Raw genomic sequence first — 24,853 nt, 5'->3', positions numbered from 1 at the left:
TGCTCCAGCTGGCTTGGACCATGATTCTCTATTTGGCTTCCACTCATAGCTGGAATGACAGACATGTGCCACTGCGTTCAGCTGTTGGGTGAGATGGAACCTCATGAAATTTTTCCCAAGCTAGACTTGATCTATGATTCTCTTACTCTTTGCCTCCTAAGCACCTCGAATTACAAGTGAAAATGAAAGTCAGTACTCTGCCCTCTCAGCCACACCCTTAGCCCTATTTTCATACTTGCATATAGAAAATGCATGATTCTTTGTCAAGAATATCTTAGTTTTCTTGGTTTGTACTTCAACTCTGCACTGGTACAGACATTTCTTGTGGCTTTTTTAGAATAGATGAACTGAGGCGTAAAGGGCAATAAAATGGTTCTAAAGGTAGCCAGTACAGATGGTATCTCTTCCCTATTAACATGTGCCTTGAGGGCTGGAAATTTTATCTTGTTCATCATTTTGTGGTAGTACATAGTTCCTGAAGTGACATTAGATTCTAGCCTGAGATTTGTCGCAACTTGGCACAGGCCATCCTACTCACTGTCATCCAATAAGTACTTTTTAAACTAATATAAATGAGTGAAGTGCCTATTGCTTCATCGTGGGGTAAATGCTCTATATCACAGATGTGTTAGATGTTCAAGTAAAAATTGCTCTAATTATGGAAGCTGACTTGCTTTGGGCCACAAATTAGTAGCATTGTTTATTTTTCCGTCTCTACCCATCATTTACTGGGTAGTTTCTGGCATGGATTCTCTGTGGCAGGGTATCTCATCCCTGTATGCAGAAGGAGCGGCTAAGCTATGAGACAGACAGGAATGAAGCCCACTCCTTAGTAATAAGGGGCTCATTCTAAGAGCTCTAAACTTCATTGCTTCCTTAATCTGTGACGTGTGTGTGTGTGTGTGTGTGTGTGTGTGTGTGTGTGTGTGAGTGTCAGTACTGGAGCTTGAACTCAGAGCCTGGGTGTTGTCTGTTAGCTTTTTTCACTCCAGGCTGTATGTTAAGTATGTTTGAGAGCCTTATTACCTTCATAATTGCCTTGCTGTGACTATTGTTTTTCTAGTCCCATTTCTGTCCTTTGAGGTCTTGTTACCAAGCTTAACAGTCTTACGTGACAAAGTTCACTAAGTTGCGTGAGTTCCAGTTGCTGGAGACAGGCTTGTTCTTCTTGATGTCCTGGAGCACCTTCCTCTTGGCTGAAGCTTGGGGTTTCACAGGTGGGTGACTTCCTTCTTAGGATTATAAACCTTTACAAGGAGTGACCTAGAGAGCCACTCTATAAGTAGATCAATTTCTCATATTTGAACATAAAGTTATGGTTGGGATTTAGGCTCTCATGTTAGAATGTAAAACAAGATTTCAGTGAAAATGGTTCCTGTCAACAAAGTACATGACAATGTCAATAGTATGCATAAAGTCTTCCTCAGTATAACTTTTGGGAACCATCCTTCTATGTGAACTTAAAATTTACTATCTTTATAGGTGTGGTTGCAGTATTGTTTTGTGGCATCACACAAGCACATTATACATACAATAATTTGTCCACAGAATCTCAGCACCGAACAAAACAGGTAAGAGAAACTATAATTATTGAATACGATTTTTTTTCTTTCAGTAAAACAAGTTTCTTTTCAATTTAAAAAATTTGGATCCAGTTCAGAGAAAGTGTACTATTCTTTTGACTCAAGAAGTAGATGAGACTGGTAAGGTTAAGGGTAAATGCCTCTTGATGAGAATACCTTACCTTAGCAGAATAACCAGAGACTATGCTTCCCACAGCCAATTAATTAGCCTCCTCTTCTAGTATTTTCTTGATCTTTTCTGGATTTAAAGAAAACTGCTTTGGAAACCCACCCTAGCTTGAGAAGAACTGTTGTTGTTTAGTGTAGATAAGGCAAGCTTTTAATCTGACTGGATCTGCTGGTCCATGCACAAAAGATGGACTTCCTTCAGTCTTCATTCAGGCTCTTGCCAGGAACCTCAGAGGACTGTGTCATTGGCCAGGTATTAAATAACTGGACAGGGTACTTGAAAGGAATTATGAAGGAAATAGGCATAGAAAAGTCTATGCAAATAAAATTATTATCTGTAATCGAATCAGATGCATTCCAGATGAGAATCACAGTGAGAACTAGTAGCTTTCAATTTTGCCAGATGATTAGAATAGCGATATGAGCCTAGAAGGGACCGATGGTGAAGGTGGAACAGTAGTTCCGTTTCCCCCTACTTTGTCCTGGATTCTCAAATTTAGTTTATGTCCAATACTTTCTCTCCAAAAGAAATTAAGCTTGCAAATCTGAAGAGATACATTAAGGTTACAAATCATTTTTGCGAATGAATCCAGAGCACTGAAGAAAAGCAGCTGTGGTTTCAGCATTTTTCTAGAGAAGGCTGAGGCATAAAACCAACAGGACACGAGCTTTCAACCTTGTTGGTGACAGGAAACATGTACACAGAAAACTGATATGACTAACAGAAATCCTGGATTATGTGCTTGGGATCTTATGACATAGGAGATATAGCAAGGTAATAGTTTGAACTTTAAGCTGCTGGATGCTATCATAGAGGAAATGGTGCATTCAAAGGATTTGGAAAGGCCAGTATAATTTATAACCCATGAAAGTTATATGGAATTCAAGTTTCAGTGTCTACGAATAGCTTTTATTGGCAACTAACAAGATTCATTTTCAAATGTGTAGCTTTGGCTAGTAAAGTTGGGTATTTGTGACAGAGACCTGTGATCTGCAAAACCTGAAATACTTATTCTCTGTCCAGATATGATGGTATATAGCTGTAATCTCCGCATTCAGGAGGAAGAGGCCAGTGGCTCACACGGCCAGCCTTTGCTGTATAGTGAGGCTTTGTATAAGAAATTAATTACTCTCTGCCCCTGCACAGGAAGTTTGCCAATGCCCGTGTGGTGAATTAGAGCCAAGGCTCTGGAGTCACTTACTGTGTTGAAGTTTCAAATCCTTAACTACATTTTTAGGTGCCGATCCTCCAGCTTGAACTCGGGGCTTGATCACTGTTCCTGGCTTCTTTTGCTCAAGGATAGCATTCTACCACTTGAGCCACAGCTCAACTTCCAGCTTTTTTGGGTAGTTTATTGGAGATAACAGACTCATGGGCCTTCCTGCCCAAGCTAGCTTTGAACTATGATCCTCAGATCTCAGCCTCCTGAGAGCTAGGATTACAGTTGTGAGCCACCAATGACTGGCTTATCCACTACTTTTTGTCTGGATGACAGGAGCATAGAACTCCTCCATGCTTCGATTTTCTCTCTTTAAAGTGCAGATAATAGTACCTACTTTGGAGTGGTGAGATTAAAATGAGATAATGCCATGGAAAGTGCTTAGTATAGTATCAGACACATAGTAAGCATAGATTAAGTATAGTTATCATTTTTCTCCTTCCAGTTGTGGAAAAGAGATAGATAGCTACCATGGCTAGAGGGATATAGCTATGGAGGGCCTTCATTCATTCAGCAAGCCTCAGACTCCTGATATTACTAATGCTTGAGGAGGGTGCGGAGTACAGAAGCCCTGTTATTGGAAAGATTACTTCCTAATTGTGGACTAAGACTCGGGGGAAAAAGTGAAGTCAGCAAGAAGGCAGTGATACAAGATTGGCTCTGCAGCTAGGCCAGGATAAAAGAGGTTGAATGGGATCATCTAGCTTGTAGAAAGGGACTTACATTGAAATTGATATTTCTAGAGCCTGCTAAGCTGGAGGTGGGAAATGGGGATGTCAGTTTTACCATTTAGCATCCTCTTTCAGCATGGTGAGTGGAAAATAAAGCAGTGGCAGGGACACAAGGAACATTCAAGAAACAAAAATTGCCCAAGTTTGCAGGATGAAGAATGACTGATAGTGGGTGTTTGGAGAAGGGAAATGAAGACACAACCTTTATATCTCTTTCTGTGGGACTGGAAATGTCATTTGTACATTCAATCCCTTTTGAGTCACCTATTTTCAATTACACATATTTCAAGAGTCTATTTCATTGTATTAGTAATGCTCATGTTTTCAACTTGTGAAAATTATTGACTGGACTAACTTTAAAAATTTTTATTTCAGTTGTTTGAGCTTCTCAATTTCCTGGCAGAGAATTTCATCTTCTCCTACATGGGGCTCACGCTCTTCACTTTCCAGAACCATGTCTTTATCCCAACGTTTGTAGTAGGAGCATTTGTATCCTTTGTGTTCTGTTTTGAAAAGCCATTTTTAACTGAGATTTTGATATAATTTGGGGTATGGTTGATAATAACACCTTTATGTAAAATCTTCTTCTGGGTAAAACAAACAAGCACTTGAACTTTTTTTTACTCTTCCATTCTATTTATTCTGTGCTATTTAAGTTTCTACTTATTGCTTAAAAGTGACAGGTTGAAATGATACAAATCTCCTACCATTCTGCCAACCTCAGAGGTAAAACCTTTTGTCCTCAACTAGGTATGGTGGTGCATGCCTGTAATCTCAGTTACTTGTGAGGCGGAGGTAAGAGGAGGATACCAAGCTCCAGGCCAACATAACGAGGTCCTGTCACATAATAAAATTTTTAAAAGGGGTTGGTGATGTAACTCAGCCATATAGCATTAGTACCATGTGTACAAGACTATGTGTTCTATCTCCAGTACCACAAACTCCTCTTTCACTAAAGAGGAGAAAAGTAGCTTATACTACATGATATTAGATGAAAGGGGAAGAGTGAATAAGGTAATGAGGTCACTTTCTGTTATCTTTCTCCCTCCCTATCCCCATCCATCTATCCATCCATCCATCCATCCTTCCATCCATCCATCTGTCCATCCAATCATCTCTCTGTATCTACCTCTGGCAGTTCTGGGGTTTTAACTCAGGGCTGTGTACTTGCTAGACAGTTGCTACACCACCTGAGCCACACTCCCAGCCCTTCTATCTTTCTCTCTCTCTTTCATATGAGTGAGTAGAGTCTTTAAAACCCCTCTGTTTCATTGGTACAGAAGAGAAGAAGGCATGTAGAGAAGAAGGTGCACCTGTAAGATGGAGCTCCTAGCTCCTGTGTTTATAGTGGGCAAGACTATTTTCTAAAAGGGAATTAGAGAAGTGTGTCAGTTGTACATCATCTTGTAACACATTACCTTGAAACATAGCAGCTTTAAAACATCAAACATTCTTTACTTCACACCATATCCAAAGCTTAGGAGTAGCTTTGCTGTGTGGTTCTGGCTGAATGATCTCTCAGAAGGTTGTGGTAACATTGTTAGCTACCATTATACTGAGTACATACCTGGGTCTGGAAGTTCCACTGCAGGCTTGCTTTCATGGCTGTCAGCAGGAGAAGATTTATCCTTCTACACAGGACCTACCTCCCATTAGGGGAGTTCATACTATAGTTTTACCCAGAGTGAGTAAGCTTGAAGCCAGAGTTCTAAAATTGAATCTCAGGTAGGACCTGTAATCCTAGCTACTCAGGAGGCTAAGATGAGAGGATACAGATTGGAAGTCAGTGGGGTGGGAATCAGAAAAATCCATGAGACTCTGTTTCCAATTAATTAGCATGAAGCCAGGTTGGCGAAGGAGCCGTGAGCTGGCAAGCCAAGTGAGAATGTAAGGCCCTGAGTTCAAGCTATTGGACCGACACACACATAAAAATCTAGTTTGGGAAGTAACATTTCTTTATCCCTGTGGTCACACTGACTAGCCTGATATAATAGTACAGTATGAGCAGGGTCTACCCAATAATGTGATTATTGGAAAGCAGGAATCATTAGGAACTACCTTAGAGGGTGGCTTACAGAGGTAATTAAAAGGTTTGAGAAAAGTAGACAGGTGTATAAAATAGTCACAGAGAATGGAAGAATGAGTTGGCCAAGGTAATGGACTAGCATTGTTGAGCTATAAGTAGGGATCCATTGGAATTGGAGGAGCAGATATTTCCAAGAAAGCTAGTTTTCCCTGTTGTGTGACTGTGTCCAGGACGCCTTTGCTGTATACGTGGAGAAAAGAAAATAGGGTCTATGGGGTTCTGTTGAGTGGGTACAATGAAATAGAGAAGACCAAAACAAACATTGAGTATTAGAAAGAGTATTACAAACTCATGGATACAGGAACTGAAGAAAAGAGAGGATTGACCACTGGAGGAGAAAGTAGGATGTTTGGACTAGAGATCCAAGCAAGATAGGAGAATGATGGAAGATAGTTAAACATGAAATATGGAAAGAAAGATTATGGTCAGAGAGAGGTGGGAGGAGGGACGCAAGGCTCTGGAGGCTTCCTTGTTAATGAGTTTTCTTTCTTTGTGTCAAAGCTGGGGCTTGAACTTAGCGACTGGGTGCTGTACCTGAGCTTTTTTCCCTTAAGGCTAATGCTCTACTACTTGAGTCACAGCTCCACTTCAGCCTTTGTTTTATATTTTTTGGTGTTTAATTGGAGATGAGTCTTGTGCATTTTCCTGCCTGGTTTACCTTTGAGCTACAGTCTCCAGATTCAGCTTCCTCAGTAGCTTATTAGACATGGGCCACCAGTGCCTGGCTTGAGTTTCTTATAGCTCTGGGGTTTTTGTTCAACTTCAGGCCAATCCTCTATCATCACTTTTCCCCCTCATTGGTCCTGGGGCTTGAATTCAAGGCCTGGGCACTGTCCCTGAGCTTTTTTGCTCAAGGCTAGTGCTTGACAACTTGAGCCACAGCTCCTCTCCTGGCTTTTTTAGTAGTTTATTAGAGATGAGTCTCACAGACTCCTGCCCAGGCAGGCTTCTAGCTGTGATCCTCAGAACTCAGCCTCTTGAGTAGCTAGGATTACAGAAGTGAGCCACTGATGTCTGGCTATTTGTGTTACTGTTTTTCTAAGGAAAAAACCCAAAACTTTTCCGTGCCCAGTTTTATATTTACTTATTTATTTCCCGGTTGTGATGATTCCCTGAAGATGTGGAAGAAGTAGTATTGTGAGGTTTGCTCCCTCTATAGATCCAGCCACATTTTTTTTTACCATGCAAGTCTGAAGCGATGCCTTTTTCTCCTACTCCTGGCTCTCTCTTTTCAGTGAGCTGGCCCCAAGTTGCCATCACATTTACTACAGCACACTTAACTGTTATTCACTTAACTGCATCTGTGGAAGTAACGGGATTTACTGAAATTGCTGCTAGGCTACCTTAAACTTTGAATTCCTCTGATCACTTTTCCTATTGGAGAGGATTTGGGTGATCAGATACCGATCTCAGCCATAAATAATATTGCTATACATGCAAATGTCTTCTACATAGCTTCCTTCAAAGGCAAATTTACAAGTCTTTCTACTGGCCGTTTCTATTTTGCTCTGCCAGCACCTGTCCTGGGCCTCCTGGGTCTATGGTTGTGCCACCTTGTATGGATTGCCACATTGAACCAAGCCAGTACCAGGCACCAGTGGTGGCCTTCCCTAATGCTCTCTTCCTGTTCTAAGGTCTCACCCAAGATATCGTGCCTTCATTGGGTGTTACTAGACTATAGCAGTATCTTAGCTGTTCTTCTCTTATTCTCTAACCAGGAATTTTGTTCCTCAGTTGGAATTTGTTGTTTTCCCAATTCTATTGGGATTATATGTTCTTTGGGAGGAACACCAGAGAAGTAAAGTGCCATTCCCCTCATATCATATCAAGAGTACATATTTATTAACAGGTTAATAATGTTGGTAATCTTAATCACATAGCTGAGATAGTATTTATCAGGTTTTTCCATTTTAAGTTACTGTTTTCCTTTCAGTGTTGGCAGACTTATAGACATAGAACCACATATAGCCCACATTTGGGGAGTGGTGGATTTAGTTTTATCAAGTAAAGAATTACTTGGAATTTACATAGAAGACTTATCTGTCTTTATTTCTTGTGTTTTTCAGTCAGTCACTTATTTCAGTATAGACCTACTGATGTGTGTGTGTGTCTGTGTGTGTATCTTGTGCTGGTACTGAGGCTTGAACTCAAGGCTAGGGTGCTATCCCTTTGCTTTTCCACTTAAGGCTGGTACTCTACCACTTGAGCCACAGCTTCACTTCAGGCTTTTTCTTTTTTTTGTAGTTAATTGGGAAAGAGTCTCATAAACTTTCCTGTCTAGCTTGGCTTCGAACTGCAATCCTCGGATCTCATTACACTTTGGATTATTATAAAAACTTTATTTTTTTGTTGTTGCTCAAACTGTCCCAATTTTGCTCATGGGGATGTCTTTCAATGGAGTCCTGTGTCCCCTTGACATACTCCAATCGCCGATTTTTTGTTTACTTTTGTCTATTAGCACATTCTTACTTTCTGGAAATATAAGGTATATTAAGTATATTTTATGTATGTTCTGCCTCAATACAAGAATTAGTTATCTCTGCAGGGAACCCTGGTTCTGTTTAGTGGAGAATTGTATTAGAAACCCAAATCTGGTCACTAGATACACTTAGCACTTTTGAGTGTCCTGCTTCTAGGTACTCTGTAGGTGACAGGCCAACGAAATATACATGCATTTACTAAGTCATATATTTATATCTTCATTAAGCTAAACATTAGTTTTTATTGGTATCTCCATCTGTAATCCATTATCATATGGATCATTCTGTGCTTCTTTTGTTGATCTGTGTATTCCCATTCCAACACTTACTTAATTGTTCAGTTGTAGTACATGTGTACAATCACACTGTTTAAGGATACGGATACATTTTGAGACATGTAGGCAATGACATCATTGCATAAACATCAAGAAGAGTATTTGCAAAAGTATAGGTCAGTTATTTTGCATGGCCACACATGGCAGGTAAGAGACTTGGTAAACAGAAATGGTAAACTTTGTGCTTTGTAAGTAGGAGTACACTACAATAAGGAAAGTACAGTGTAATAAATACACAAACCAGGTATTTGTTATTAATACCAAATATCATGTACTCTGCATTATATGGCTGGCATCATAATATATTTATACCAGCATCATCATAAGCACAAGAGTAATGTTAGGATAATTGTGATTTCATTAACTAATATACTCCATTATAATCTTACAGGACCATGATGTATGTATAGATGCAGTCTATTCTTGGCTGAAATGTTATGTGATACATGACTATATGATGTCAGAATTATTAGCCAGTACTCTCATGGGAAACAATTTTTCATTAATGGATATATAATGCTTACGTGCAATTCCTTTTAGTCTAGTCTTACAGATTGCTGTCTCACAAGGCAATTACATTTTTTTAATCACATTGTTGGTTTTTTTTAGGTTTTCCTTTATGTTCCTACCGGGAAATAGAGTAGGTACTGTATTGTCATCTCTGAAAGTAAATTTGTAATTATGAAGCAGGGCTTTCTACAAACATCAGATAGAAAACAATATACCACAATTGGTTTTTAGTTAAAACCCATCTGAATTCACATGAAGCCTATCCATTGAAGTAGGCTGTTAAGTACAAACTCAGTGGGACACAGTAAGGTTTGCAGGAATTCTGAGGGTATAAGTTGCCTAAGCATCCCTTTTCTGTTTTCTAAGGAAGAAATGAGGAGGTTTAGTCAACATTACTATTCCTATCTACTCTGGCAATGGTAATGAGAGAGCCTATTATATCATTAGTAGTTTTATTAATTTATTTTTTGTAGTGCTGGAGTTTGAGCCCAGTGTCTGAAGCTTGATAGGTGGTTCTTTACCGCTTGAGCTCTACCTATAACCTTGCTTTTTTCTAATTATTTTTGAAGATGGAGTCTAGTAGACTTTTCTGCTGATGCTAACCTTGAACCATAGCCCTCAGGGATGAGACACTTGCACCCAGCTTATTTCTCTTCATCTAATGAATTTTCTGTATGTTAGACACACCATTCTATTTGTTAGCAAATAGCATATGTAATTATTTAAATCCAGTTTAAATCATATAAAATTAAAATTTTAGTCACAATAGCCACATTTATGGTGCTCACTGTATCAGAAATTTGTATTTTTGCAGAAAGTTCTAGTACACAGCACTGTTAGATAGTGGATCAAGAGACTATGTGTTAAAAACTCAGCTCCCTAAAACAATCTTCCTTGACCCCAAATGTATAATCTAAGTAATATTAACAGTAAAAAGAAATGATCCTTAACCTATTAATAACTTTAGATTGCTATTTTCCTGGGAAGAGCTGCCAATATTTACCCCTTATCTCTGTTACTTAATTTGGGTAGAAGAAGTAAGATTGGATCAAATTTTCAACACATGATGATGTTTGCTGGTAAGTTTTAACTTTTTATCTTGCCCACTCCAAGAAATTACAACATATGCTAGCTTTACATGATTTGAAGCAAAAATGTTTTAACTGAAATTATATCTTTCCTTACATGAAGATCCTTAGTGTCCCATTCGCTTTTTTGGGATTCTTTTCATATTCTGGCTCCAAATCTTTGGCTTAGAACTATGTCATACAAAATAAAAAGCTTAAAGATGAATGCATTCTCACACCAAAACTTCTAAGTGAATGTCTAAAGGAATTTTATCTTTAATTATCTAGTTATCTTCCTTTTAAATGGGCAAAATAGAGAAAACAGTGGTGGTAAATCCATGCTTCTAGAATACTATTCATCACTAAAAAGAAACTACATTTTATTGTTATATATTAAATTTGATATGTAGTAAGGGGTTTCATCATGACATTTCCATACATGCATATACTTTGATTATATTTACCCTCCATTACTTTTTATTGTTCCCAGTCCTACCTCCCTTCTTTCCTTTTCCCTTCCCTTTTACTTTCAAGACCATGATTTTTCTTTTGTCTTATTTCTCCCTTGCTTCCACAAATGAGAAAAAAAATCATGAATATTTGTCTTTTTCGAATTATCTTATTTCAGTTAACATGATGATCTATTGTTCCATTTATTTTCCAGCAAGTGATATGATTTCATTTTTTTATGGTTAAGTAAATATACCACATTTTCTTTATTCATCTATTGTTGGTCATCTAGGCTGATTCCAGAATTTGGTTGTTGTAAATTACTGTGATAAACCTGGGTATACAGAAATTGGTGTTAAAAATGAGTGAATTATTGATCCATACAACACAGTTGAATCTCAGAATCATCATGCTGAGTGAGAGAAGCCAGTCTCAGCTTACATACTCTATGAGTTCATTTATATAACATTCTCAAAAAGACAATGAAGTAGAATATGGTACATGTTTATCTTTTTTCTTATTTATTTTCCAAGTGATGTACAGAGAGGTTACAGTTTCATACGTTAGGCCTTGGGTACATTTCTTGTACACTTCTTGTTTGTCATGTTTCTAATTGCTGCTATTTGGGAGTTAGAGGCAGAGGGATCAAGAATTTGAGGACAGCTCAGGTGATGGGCAAAGCAAGATGAAAATAGAAGGGCTGAAGCATATAGTTCAAGTGGTAGACTGCTTGACTAGCAAGAGTAAGGCCTCAGCTCAATACCTAGTATCACAAAAACAAAACAAAACAAAACACAGCAATAGAGAAGAGATCAGGAGTTTGGTGAAAGCGGAACTATAAGGTTGTAACACAGAGAACTATTGGGAGAGAGAGGAGATTGCTATGTGTCTTGATAATGGTGGTGGCCACATTCTTCTATGCATTGTCACACAACTCATGAAACTATGAATCAAAACACTTTGTATATAAATTAAAATTTTTTTCAAGGAGTGCCGCTGTTTTAAACTTACTTTTGAAAGATAAAGAAATTTCTCTGAAAACCTGGTTTCAGAGGTAAAAATAGTTTTCATTCTCATACTGGGGCTTGAAATCAGGGCCTGTCTGTTAGCCCTTTCGCTCAAGGGTGGCACTCTAGCACTTGATCCACACTTCCATTTCTGTCTTTTTGCTGGTTACTTGGAGACAGTTTCATAGACTTTTCTGCTTGGGCTAGCTTTGAACTGTAGTCCTAGGATCTCAGCCTCCTGAGTAGCTAGAACTACAAGCATGAGCCACTAGCATCCAATTGAAACAAAATACATTTTAAAGAGTGTTGAAAGATCTTTGCACAAGTGTATTTCCATTTATATACATTTTGGTATGTTGTCATTTTATATTTGGTTACCTGCTCCTAAGAGTAGGATGCTTATGTCTCTGAATTCATGAAGCTCTCATTGGTATGAACTATTGACTACCCCTTCAATTCCCTGTAGGCCTTCGTGGTGCAATGGCATTTGCTTTGGCCATTCGAGACACTGCCACTTACGCACGCCAAATGATGTTCAGCACCACACTTCTGATTGTGTTTTTTACTGTGTGGGTATTTGGTGGCGGTACCACGGCCATGTTGTCATGCTTACACATAAGGTGAGTAGAAGCTGGTGAACTGGTTTTTAGTCTTACATTTTTTATTCAGTATCTTTTTCTTTTAGTCACAAGAAGATCTTAAACTTTGGTGAACCTATAATGTTTCATTTATTTCTCGTCAAAAGTATACACTCTGGTACATGAGAAATAAATACAACTTCAAAAGAAAAGTAAATGGAAACCAGTACTAACATTTTGCAGATTAGCTTTCCAGACTTTATATACCTCACACGTTTTTAACATAAAAATATAAGCTTAAAAGCATGCTTGATTACTGTTTTTAAAATGTAGCATGGATATTTACATTTGTAAATATATTCACATCATTCTTTGAATGGTGACATATATCCTGATTGGTTGACCCAAATACTATTGGACTCTTGTATAGTTTCTAAGAGTTTGCTATTATCATTGCCATTTGAAGATTTTGTTGTTACTATTATCAATGTAGACATTTTTACATGTATATCCAACTGTGTACTTGTTTGATTATTTCCTTAGGATGCATTTGTAGGAGATAAACCGTTTGGTCAAAAGGATGTACATATATTTAAGACTTTTGGTCATATCATGTTGGATCCATCTGCAGCGTGAGAGACAGTCTGGTTTACCCACCTCTAATCAATACTAGATGCTGTTATTGTTTCTTATCTTAATGACTGTTAGTGTTTCTAGTCAATTATTGGAAGGCCAAGATCATGAGGTTGCCGTGTGTGTTACTTAATGTATTCAATTTGAAAACTCCCTTGTATCTCAAGGGTTCTGCATTTGTTTCCATGGATACAGCAGTCTATGTTGCTGAGGCTTTGTAGATTGTAGTTCTGTGTTCGGCTAAAACTTCATAGATGTTAAACACTACCAAAGTTCCAGGTTATATAGGACTCATTAGGGACAACAGTATTTCATATTGTAGATAATCTGTCCTCCATTTTTTAATTCTGTTATGCCAGCCTTGAATCACACTTGGAATGTTGTTATGATCATAATTTATTCTTGCTATTTAAATTCCATTCTTGTTAATTTTCATGCTATTACTGTATATGGTAGATAACATATTACATATATGCTTGTAACCCTAATAATATTCTTATAACCCTTGTTATTACCTGAAAGAAGACTTGGAATTTATTGAGCACCTACTGTGGGCTGGGCCTCATGCTAAGTGTGTTTAACATGATTACCCAGTCATAATACCTTTGTTTTACAAGTTAAGAAACATGGGCTTAAGAAGGATCTTACTCATGCAAGATTGAACAAATAATGAAATGGTGGTTAGAGGAGGCTCTAATCTTTTTTTCTATACCATAGTGCATAAAGAAATGAGACTAGAGCCAGGTGCTGGTGGCTCATGACTATACTCCTAGCTACTCAGGATGCTGAGATCTGAGGATTGTGGTTTGAAAGCCAGCTTGGGCAAAAGAGGTGTGAGACTCTTTTTCTCCAGCTAACCACTGGAAAACTGGAAGTAGTGCTGTGGCTCAAAGTGGTAGAGTACTAGCCTTGAACAAAAGAGTTCAGAGATTGTACTCAGGCCCAGAGTTCAAGCCCAAGGACTGGCACACACAAAAAAGTCAGGGACAGTCTCTCTTGAGAGGCTACACTCAAACTTAGTCAACTAGAATGACAAGATAGGGCCAAGAGATAGAAGAGTAGTCCAGGCAGAGACAAAAGCAAGTGCAAAGGCCCTGAGACAGAAGCAGATTTGGCCTACTGGTTGAAAAAAACAATAGCCTACTTAATGAGAGAATAGTGATTAAATGATATGCGCCTAGGTGGTAAGGCTGTGTACACTTCTTGTAAAGAGTTTAGGTATTGCAGGTTCTGTGGACTCAGTCTCAGTTTCTCAGGTCTAGTGTCAAATCATCCATAAACAATGTGTTAAATCAACTGCTGAGGCTATGTTCCAACCAAGCTTCAGGCTGGAGGCTTGGCTCAAGTGTTAGGAGTGCTGTCTAGCAAGTAGGAAGTCCTGAGTTCAGACCCCAGTAGCTTCAAAAGCTGTCAACAACAAAACTTCACTTACAAAAACACAGGAGGACTACTGGCTGTCCCAGGAGCTGCATGTTGGGGACCCCTGCTGTAGGGTCTTATAAGGTACAATGAGAAAATTTGGATTTCAGGGCTGGGGATATGGCCTAGTGGCAAGAGTGCTTGCCCTGGGTTCGATTCCCCAGCACCACATATACAGAAAACGGCCAGAAGCGGCGCTGTGGCTCAAGTGGCAGAGTGCTAGCCTTGAGCAGGAAGAAGCCAGGGACAGTGCTCAGGCCCTGAGTCCAAGGCCCAGGACTGGCAAAAAAAAAAAAAAGAAAATTTGAATTTCAAAATGTAATGGAAATCTTAAGGAAATACTTAACAAGGAGTAGTAGCATGACCTCATATACTAAGTAGAGGATCACTTGGAAACAATAGTCCACCCTAAGTGAATTACAGTGAGTCAGTCATTACTGCACAAAGCATGAGAAAACATGTCACATTTGCCTATCATTTACCATGCATGCTTTGCATTTCTCTGTCTTAGAGCTTTTGCTCTACCTGGGCTCTTTTACCTCCCAATAATGGACACAGCCAAGTGCCTTCCGCCCACCCTCTGTTCTTTATTCTCTAAGCAATCTCTCTGCATAGCATCAGGTCTCTCCATTATAGCACTTTAAGGGCTAGAGATGTGGCTTAGCACCTGCTTAGCAAGCTGGAGGCCCTGAGTTCAAACCTCAGGATAACATTATCCAAAGGAAAAACTTGTCCATTATGGCATTTATCTCACTTAACCTTGTAAAAATGAGGAAGTGTTATAAGAACTACTTAGTGTTCATGACCTATTAGACACTCTTAAAAGTTCCTTATACATTTTTGTATTTAATCCATACGGCAACTGATACCATCTCCCTTTTCAGGTTATAGAATTAAAGTCCACAGGGCTGCATCATGTGAGTTCACACAGCTAGGCAGGAGCCAGTGGGAAATTTGAATCTACTGCTCCTTGACAAGCAAAATCTTAGAGATTCAATTCTAGTTCTCTGGAAGCTCCTTGAAGACAGGAACCATGTTTAAGTTATGTCTATGTCCTATGCCTAGCACAGTATCTGTCAAATAATAAGTACACTGTAATTCTTTTATTACACTGGGTTGGCTCTGGGTACATTATGAGTGTTATTTATGTACTATCTTCAAGACCACTAGATGTCACTTGAGCTACATAAATGTGCTTAGAGTCTAACATGCCTAAGAAGATTTAAACAGTGCCAGGCTGTTTTTAACAAAGTAAAAATAAGCCTTTCTTTGAGTTATGAATCTGGTCATGACTATCCGTTTTCCGATATTTGGTCATGGTTCCCTTGCCTTCCAGATGTGGTCCTGTTTTATTTTTCTCCCTTAAATAGTACTTGTCTTTGGGGATCCTGTGGCTATAGCTTCTAACATGGCTATGTTGTCTATAGTAGGGAACAATTTATAGACGCTTAAGAACCTGTTGTGTGTCAGGTACTATGCTACACTCACTCTGGGAATACAGAGATGAATTGAGATATGGCCTTTACCTCAAGGAGCTCATAGGCTTTTGGGGGAGAGACAGTTAAATCACTATGTTACACTGAGTATGTGTGTATCTATATATCTATGTCTCTCAATTTTAGGTTTGAGCTCCATGTCATGTGTTTCTAGGCAGGTGTTCTAGAACTTCAGTCACATCTCCAGTCCTCTTAAAGTTACTTTTTGCTTGGTGCCAGCCTCCGATAGTAGTCCTGTGACCTCCTGAATAGCTGGGACCACACGAGTATGCTTATTTTGTTGAGATGAGGTGTTCTTTTTGCCTGATTGCCGCAAATCCTAATCCTTCTCATCTCTATGTACAAAATAGCTTTATAGGTGTGAGCCCTCATGCTACTTAGCCTACTGTGCTAAGTATTGTAATGATGGAACTCTAGAAAGTTCTCTTCAGAAGTATAGAAGAAAAGTCAGTTATAGGACTATGAGGCGCTAAGTGAGAGCATATTTCAGTCTGAGAGATACATGATATGCACAAAGGCCTGGAGGCCCAGGGTTTGGGAAGAAGTGTAGGGAAAGAAGGTAGAAAGGTAGGTTGGATGAGGAGTGGCCACTAGCATGTGGAGAGCCTTGAATGCAACTCAAGGGACATCAGAGTTGACCCTCTAGATTGTCAGCAGCATGCAGAGTCTGTTGTGAAGCCAATGGCCATGTGAGGTTTGGGTTTGGATAGCTAACTGGAGGGGTGGGGGTAGCCTGGTGTTGGAAAATCTTACACAATGCACTCTGAGTCACAATGAGTCCCACACTGGAGCCGCAGGAAGAGGCAATGGGGAGGGAAGGAAGAGAAAGAGAGAGGGAGGGAGAGAAAGGGGGGAGGGGAGACAAAGGACAGAGGAGAGGAGGGGGGAAGGGAGAGGAGAGTGCTCAGGAACTAGAGAACTCCTTAATGAAGCTGTTTCCTAGGATACTCAGAGCAGGAATTGAATGGCGAGTAAAAAAACAAAAAAAAAGAGGGAATTAATGAAGAACTAAGGCTACTTACTGCCTGTCCATTAGCCTGTGCAAACAACTGTAATTGGAGCCCTTCTTCCTCAGAGAAGGTTGCCATGAATTCTGTGAGGTCCAAAACCACACAACTCCATCCTAGAATTGCACTGTCAGCCTTGTTTCTAGAACTTTCCAGTCATTCTTACTTGGCAACTGGGCCAATGTTGTTCTCCCTGACTCTGCCTATTTTACTGAAACTGGTAAGTGGGATGATGGGACTAGGATCATTTATCCTGCTTGGCTTAAAATCCAAACTGTTGCTAAGGAAAGAGGCAAGAGCCATAAATGTACATCAACAAGCACAGAGAAACAAGAACGGTATTCCAAAAGCTTCTCTGTAGAGAAACATAGTTGCCTGACAGTGTATATATGCATGTATATACTAGACTTCTTTTGGCTTCAAAAATCTCATTTTCTCTTTGTGTTTTTCCTTTAGGGTTGGTGTTGACTCAGACCAAGAACATTTGGTAAATATGCATTTGTGTTGTCCTTGGCATTTCTGCTGAATGTACAACTATTTGGGAAGCAAACCACCACTCCTGGACTTCATGACACTACTAAGCTCCTGTCCTATTTGCCCCAGCTTTTAACTGACATCATTCCTGGCTTTTCACACCAGTACATAGAGACACAAACACATTTAGACAGCATATGGTTATCAAGGGTGACAGCTTTCCTATCTGTGGGCAATGCCTGGCTTTTGCTACCAAGCCAAGTAGTCTCTTAAGCGCTCCTGGGTTTTCAAGTGACTGTTTTGGCACTGGGAGCCTTTTTCCACTTAGGTTTGTGCATGCAGGCTTGTCTCTGATGTCAGCCCACTCCAGCTGCTCTTCCTGTGTAGCTTTCAAGTTGGATGACCAGCAGCTGCCCTTGAGAACCGCCTAGAAGCTTTTGAATCTTGAACTGGTTTCCAGTTCTGGGGAAGGAACTTTGTTACCCAGTGCCTCAACCTTGGCTAGTTTTTCTTCCATCCTTCCTTCCATGTGTCAGATTCTCAGCTGTCCCTAGGCTATTGAGCCTTTTGCATTGCAGTATAGTGTAACTGGTCACATTCTCTTGAGTGACCATGGTTTTCCATTCATATTTAATGGTTCCCGAGCACCAACTGAGTCCATCATTTCTACTACTAGGTATTGGATGAGAAATTACAGAAATTAGGTTTTTCAAGACAAAATGTCTCTTTCAAAGCCCAATTTTTGTTCTTGTCTGAAATAATCCCTGGTATATTTTTCTTTAGGGTGTAGTTTAAAAAATATTTTTCATATTCATTTCCTAAATGCTAATTTTATTAACTGTTGAATGCAGTGTGTGTGTGTGTGTGTGTGTGTGTGTGTGTGTGTGTGAGAGAGAGAGAGAGAGAGAGAGATAGTAAGTGCTTGCCTCCTTTGTGGTTGGAACCTTAAAATAGAATTCTCTGGCTAGAAATACCCAGGCAAAGCAGACTGGATAAATTCCCCTGATGTCTAGCTGCTAGGATAGTGTTCAAAGGGTAAGAGCTCCTCAGTGTCTTCATCCCTGTGTTAAAACAAGAAGAAAGTTATATAGCTGACCAAACAAATGCTTGATCATGATGTGTGTACATCTCCACCAGTTAGCTGTGTCACCTTTGTCAGCTACAGAGGAGAAATGAGATGACAGGGAAAGAGACTACTAGTTGGGTTATATAAGGAAAAATACCATTTCTCCCTGCCTTCAAACTATATGGATGTCTTCATTATATGTACTTGGTAAGTTTGAGTGTCCTATAGGAACCATAGAAGAGGCTATAGTGAGAATGCAACGTAGAGGACTGGGTATGCAGGAATTAATATGGTGAGGGCATGCCTGTAGTCCTAACTCCTCAGGAGGCTGAGGTCTGAGGATCAAGGTTACAAGCCAGTGGAGGCAGGAAAGTCTGTGAGATTCTTACCTCCAATTACCCACAAAAGAAAGCCAGAGTTGTGGGTCAAGTGGTACTGTGCCAGCCTTGAGTGAAAAGGCTAAAGGATAGTGTCCAGGCCCTGAGTTTAAGCGCTCATGTGCATGCCTGTCCACACACTCATGCACGTGTGTGCACACATGCATACACATGAAATAAAAAGGAAGTTTTAAAAATTGCTAAGTATACCACAAGCTGGAGGTGTGGCTTGCTTATCATGGCACAAGACCCTTTCTTCCATCCCTAGCACCAATAGGAACAATTGGGAGGGAGAAGAGAAGGAGGGGTTTGTAGATGATGAAAGGACAAAAGGGGGAAAAGGTGGAGGTACACAATGCTCCACTTAATGATGTGAAAGGAAATGCAGAAAGTGTTCTTTGGCTCTTACAAGCTCATAAAATACCCTCAAATATATTTTTGTGTATGTGTTGGTACCTGTTGAAGGAAAGAGTAAGTTGTTTTAAATGTTAATGAAGACAAGAATGGAACCAAAACTCAGAATCTAAACTCTGTATGTACTTCTCAACAATCATGGATCATAGAATGTTAGCAGTGGAAAAGGCTTTAGGGAGTCTCCAAGGCTCAAATTTTGTTTTGTTTTTTAATAAATATTTCTATTGTTACTGTAAAGGTGATCTATAGAGGGGGTACAGTTATGTAAGTCAGGTAATGAGTACTTTTCTTTTTGGACTATGTCACCTCTTCCCTCACGCTTTCCCAGTTTTTCCCTCCTATCCCCAGCCACAAGTTGTTTAGTTCATTTTCAACATAGTGTTTAGTGTGTATCACTAAGGCTCAAATTTTATAGAAGAAGGAATTCAGGCCTAGAGAGAACGGGGTTTTGTCCAAACTAGTTAACGTCAATAAGCCAGGACTGGAACCAGATAGTCTTACTTAACTGCTTGACTACTCACCACAACATGTTACAAATAAGGACACAGTTTATATTCTTGGTGGCTATTTTAGAAGATGCCTTCCTGTTCTGCTAGCCTTCCCTTCTAACTAGTCAGTCGTACTGTGGAATTTTCCTATTTTTATTTTGCTAATGTGCTAAGAACATAGTAGCTACTTTGAAAATTCATTATGGTAAACATAAACACTGTTACTTAAAACTTTTTTTGAGACTCACAGCTCCCAAATATAGGTATGTTGATGTGATGTTTTCTACTGAAGGTTCTCTTGTTATGGGGGTGCAAACCTTTCCAATTTAGAAGGCAAATTGACTTTTGTGTATGTCAGTACTAAGGCTAGAACTCAGGGACTAAGTACTGTCCCTTAGCTTTTTCACTCAAAACTAGCACTCTAATACATGAGCCATAGCTCCGCTTCCTGCTTTCTGGTGGTTAATTGGAGATAAGAGTCTTATGGACTTTCTTGCCTGGGTTGGCGTTGAACCACCATCCTCAGATCTCAGCCCCTTGAGTAGGGTTACAGGTGTGAGTCACCAGTGCTAGCTCTACATTAACTTTTAAATGGCAGTAGAGGTGTTAGTTATTAGCAAGCCACTGGAGTAGCTTAGGGAATATTCTGAAAAACATTTCAATTTCTTACTGCAAAGTTTCAATACACAGGACATTCTGTTTCTAATATTAACCATGTTGGATAGTATCTTTTACAAAGGCTCTTTGTGATTCCACAAAGGAATGGCTCCAAATTCTGTTCATGTTTTTGAATATGTGTTGATTTGTATATTTCTGCAGGGTATTCCTGAAAATGAAAGGAGAACTACCAAAGCAGAGAGTGCTTGGCTGTTCCGGATATGGTACAACTTTGATCATAAGTATCCTTAATTGTGTAAAAAAAAAAAGATCATTGATCATTGCAGTTTAATGGAACTAGGGTTTGTAGGGGGGGGCGGGGAGGAGAGAGAAGAGAGGGGAGATGGGGAAGGAGAAGAGAGAAGAGGGGAGGGAGAGGGGAAGGAGAGGGGAGAGAAGAGAGGAGGAAAAGAGAGAGGGAAGAGAGAGGAGGGGGAGAGGAGAGGGAAGAGAGGGAGGTGGTGGGGAGAAGGAAGGGAGGAGAAGAGAGGGAGGAGAAGAGAGGGAAGCGGAGGAGGAGAGAGGGAAGAGAGAAGAGAGATGAGGGAAGAGGAAGAGAAGGAAGGGAGGAGGGAGGAAGGGAGGGAGGGAGGGAGGGAGGGAGGGAGAGAGAGAGAGAGAGAGGGAGAGGGAGAGGGAGAGGGAGAGGGAGGGAGGTTGGTTTCAGGATCAAGCTTGATCAAGCTTGGAACAGTGGATTTGACCACTGCCTTCCTGAAGCAGAATGTGAAATCTTTTAGTCTTCCCTCTCAGTTGGTATAACAAACCAGTTAGGGATTAGTTATTATATAATCTATCTGTGTAGAAGGAATCAAGAATCAGAATGAGATGCTGTTTTGTTTTGATATATAGCTTTATTTATTGAGCATGCTTTAGTAGTATAGTGTCCTGGAGCTAATTTAGTAAATCCAATGAAAAGTATTTCTTGGTCCTTGCTGCTGTACTTGTTAGAGTGGAAAGAAATATCTGCTTTAGGGGAAACACACGACAAGGAAATAAAACTGCAGTGCTGTTAAATACTACAATATTTAAGATGATACCTTTTCTTGCCTGGCTGTCTCCTGAGACATGGGGGACTATTTAGAATTCTATAGATAGCTAATTTTTAAGTTTGTTTTATTTATTTATTTATTTACTTACTTACTTTTTGGTACTGGGGCTCGAACCCAGGACGTTGCACTTGCTAGGCAAGCACTTTGCCACTGAGCTACATCTGAGCCCTCTAATTTTGTTTTCTATTAGTGACCAAATTTCCTTCTTCTGTCTTCTTCATAACTGTACTTTGGGTAGTTTTGATATTCTGTTGTCTGTTTAAATCATCCATTTTGGAAAAAAATGTATTTGAGCCACAGAGCTCTTCTCTGTGTATGTGGTGCTGAGGAATCGAACCCAGGGCTTCATGCATGCTAGACAATACTCTACCACTAAGCCACATTCCCAGCCCTGAAAAATATTTTCTTACTATTAAAATTATTTTCTTACTGAAAATTGAACTAGGAAAAGAACATGTAGTTCTTTCAAGCTAAGATTAAACAGTCAGTGAACTGAAACTTAGGTTCCATTTAAGCAAATTTTGTTCAGTAATTTTCCTTGCTTTCAATTTTGTGAACAAAGTCTTACATATTTAACAAAAATGTTCTTGAAACTTAGGATTCAAATCTACTTAACTATATTCTGTTTACTAGGTTTTTTTATATATTGACTTTGTACAAGTACTTCAAAATGAAATTACTGTCTGAAAACAAGAATGTAAGCATGTCTTTGGTATTAAGACTTTCATTAGGGAGTGTCTGGGTCTTTAAAATTATTTAAAGATTACCTCATTACTTTAGGCTCTTATTATCAGCAGTTTGAATATACTCCATTCTCAGAGACCTTGGGCCTTTCTAGCCTCTCTGATTTAGCAATATTTTTAGTATTTTCTGCATAAAATATTTTATATATTTTGCTGCATAATATATAAAACAATTGAATGCCCCCAATGTAGAAAAAGTGTAAAATAGTAGCTAATCTTTCTGTGTAATCTTACAGAAGTAAACAGTAAGAACCAGTACTATTTAAGTACTACTCCAGTAAGATCAGGTCGTTTTAATGCCCAGTGCCTTGGTAGCATTAATAATTCATCATTGTAGATTTCAGTTCCTTTGTGTGGCCAGATTATAATGAGATATAATTTGACTACAGTGAAGTACATGGGTCATAAGTATATACAGTTCAGTGAATTTTGACCTACAAGTCTGTGCTTGTCATTCATGTAATGCTCTTCAAAATTCTTTCTAGCACCCTCGAAGATGTCCTGTATTCCTTTGAAATTAGGAATGCCTTCTTTCCCCCCAAAGAAATTTTAAACATGATTCTGACTTCCATCAATGTAAATTAGTTTAACCTTATTTTTGAGCTTCATAAAAATGGATCCTTTGATATTTTGTATGTACCCTCACTAAAAATCTTCCTTGCAATTCATTCATATTGTTGTACATAATAATAATGAATGTTTTTTTCTGGTGGTGCTGGGCGTGGAACAGAATCTGTGCATGCTAGGCAAGCTCTACCAATGAGCCTATCTCCAGCCCTAAAGGATTTTATATTCTTTTAAGACAGGGTCTTTCTGTGAAGCCTAGACTAGCTTTGAACTCTTTATATAGTCCATCTTGGCATTGAACTCAGAATCCTCCTGCCTATGATTTTTTTTCTCTTGAATTTTTTTCTTTAGTTTTCTCTTGTTTTTTTTTTAACTTTTAATTTATTTATTTTTGTTGGTTGTGGGGCTTGGACCTGGGTACTGTCCCTGAGCTTCTGTTGCTCAAGGCTAGCCCTCTACCACTTTGACCCACAGCTCCACTTCCAGTTTTCTAGTGGTTAACTGGAGATAAGAGTCTCATGGACTTTGCTGTTAATGCTGCCTTTGAACCACTCTGAGTAGCTAGGATTACAGGTGTGAGCCACCAGTGCCCAGAATTTCTCTTAAATTTTTGAGATAGGCTCTCACCATGTAATCAAGGCTAGCCTAGAACTCTATGTAGCCTAGGATGGCCTTGAACTACCTTAGCTTCCTGAATGTTGGGATTACAAGCATACATCCCCACTCACAACCTACTAATTCACTTTGATTGTTACTAAGTGTTCTATAATATAAATATACTACAGGAATTTGGAGTTTGTTTTTAATGATTCTGTTATTAATAGAGAGGTTCAGGTAAGCAGATTTAGGGACTACTGAATGATCCACATTACCATTCAAACTTATATTTTATGAGTCTCATATTTGGACAAGTGTGTCTGTTCAAGTCTCTTCATTACTTAACTGAGCTTTTATTTATTATCTTAAATTTATTTTTACATTCTTGCATTGGTTTTTTGCTGATTATTAACATTGTATCTTATTCTAGTGAGTAGCTTGCCTTTTCATCTTTTTAATCCTAAATCATGCAGATATTTCCATGTTCGTTTTAAAAACATGATTGTTTTAGCTGTCATATTTAAGTCTTTGATTCATCACAGTCTTTATGTGTACTATGAAGTACTTTTTCAGAATGAATATCTAGTTGATTCAGCCCCCTCTATTCAAAGTACCATCCTTTCTCCCACTGTAATTAATTGTGTTTGTGTTGTAAATCATCAGGCTTATAAGTCTGGACTTTCTTATACTTTATGCTCAATTTAAGTTTGTAGAATCTCCCCCCTGGAACCCTGTAACATGTATAGTACTGGCCTGACTACTTTTTTATTTTGCCAGTCCTGGGCCTTGAACTCAGGGCCTGAGCACTGTCCCTGAGCTTTTTGCTCAAGGCTGGCACTCTACCACTTGAGCCACAGCGCCACTTCCTGCTCTTTCTGTGTGTGTGGTACTGAGGAATCGAACCCAGGGCTTCATGCATGCTAGGCAAGCACTCTACCACTAAACCACATTCCAAGCCAGCCTGCTTGACTACTTTACTTTGCAACTTCTTTTTAATTTTAGAAATAATTTGTCCCTTCTCCCTGCTTGCCTACCTGCCTGTCTTGCTACTTCCTTCCCTCTCTCCCTCCCTTCCTCCTCCTCTTCCATCTCCCATCCCCCTCCCTCCTCTTCCTCCTCTTCCCTCCTTCCCTTCCCTTTCTCTCTCCCTCTACTCCCTCCCCCTTTCTCTCCTCACCTCTTCCCACTCCAACTCTCCCCTCCCTTCTGCTTCTCTCTTCCCCCATCCTCCTTTCTTCTCCCTTCTCCAACCTCTTCTCCTCTCCCCTCCCCCTCCTTCCCCCTCCTCTCCTTTCCCCATTTCTCCTCTCCTCTCCCCAGTTTCTCCCTTCCCTTCTCCCTCTTCTCTACTCTCTTCTTCCTGTCCTCCCCCTCCCTTTTCCCTCATCTCCCCTCTTTAAGATTACTGTTATTTCTTCCTTTAAACCCTTGGAAGGTATTATCATCGATGCCATATGCTTGTACCTTTTGTATGCAGAGTTTAAAATTCTTCATTGCATATTTTTACTTCTTTAATGATTTCTTTAACTATTTAGATTTCTTTTTTTTTTTTTTTTTTGGTATATGCACAGACACATGTATGTGAATGCCAGGACCAGGGCTTGAACTTGTGGCCTGAGCATTACACTTAGCTTTTTTGTTTAAAGCT

At 39.4% G+C, this 24,853-nt stretch overlaps 1 protein-coding gene across 2 annotated transcripts in view; it reads left to right on the top strand.

Moving 5' to 3' along the window:
• The window catches only part of Slc9a6 (solute carrier family 9 member A6), a 57,429-nt gene that overhangs the window by 25,294 nt on the left and 7,282 nt on the right, over positions 1-24,853 (top strand). For both annotated transcript variants that reach the window (XM_048335842.1, XM_048335840.1), the window contains 7 exons: positions 1,112-1,217; positions 1,483-1,571; positions 4,078-4,191; positions 10,081-10,192; positions 12,104-12,257; positions 17,227-17,257; positions 20,409-20,488. In XM_048335842.1, coding sequence (XP_048191799.1) covers positions 1,112-1,217; positions 1,483-1,571; positions 4,078-4,191; positions 10,081-10,192; positions 12,104-12,257; positions 17,227-17,257; positions 20,409-20,488 — 686 coding nt within the window. The remainder of the gene's footprint in view (positions 1-1,111; positions 1,218-1,482; positions 1,572-4,077; positions 4,192-10,080; positions 10,193-12,103; positions 12,258-17,226; positions 17,258-20,408; positions 20,489-24,853) is intronic.

The sequence above is a fragment of the Perognathus longimembris genome, chromosome 28 (genome assembly GCF_023159225.1).
Source record: "Perognathus longimembris pacificus isolate PPM17 chromosome 28, ASM2315922v1, whole genome shotgun sequence".
NCBI classification, from domain to species: Eukaryota; Metazoa; Chordata; class Mammalia; order Rodentia; family Heteromyidae; genus Perognathus; species Perognathus longimembris.
Note: the sequence above shows the minus strand (reverse complement) of the source record. Positions and strands in the feature narration are given on the sequence as shown.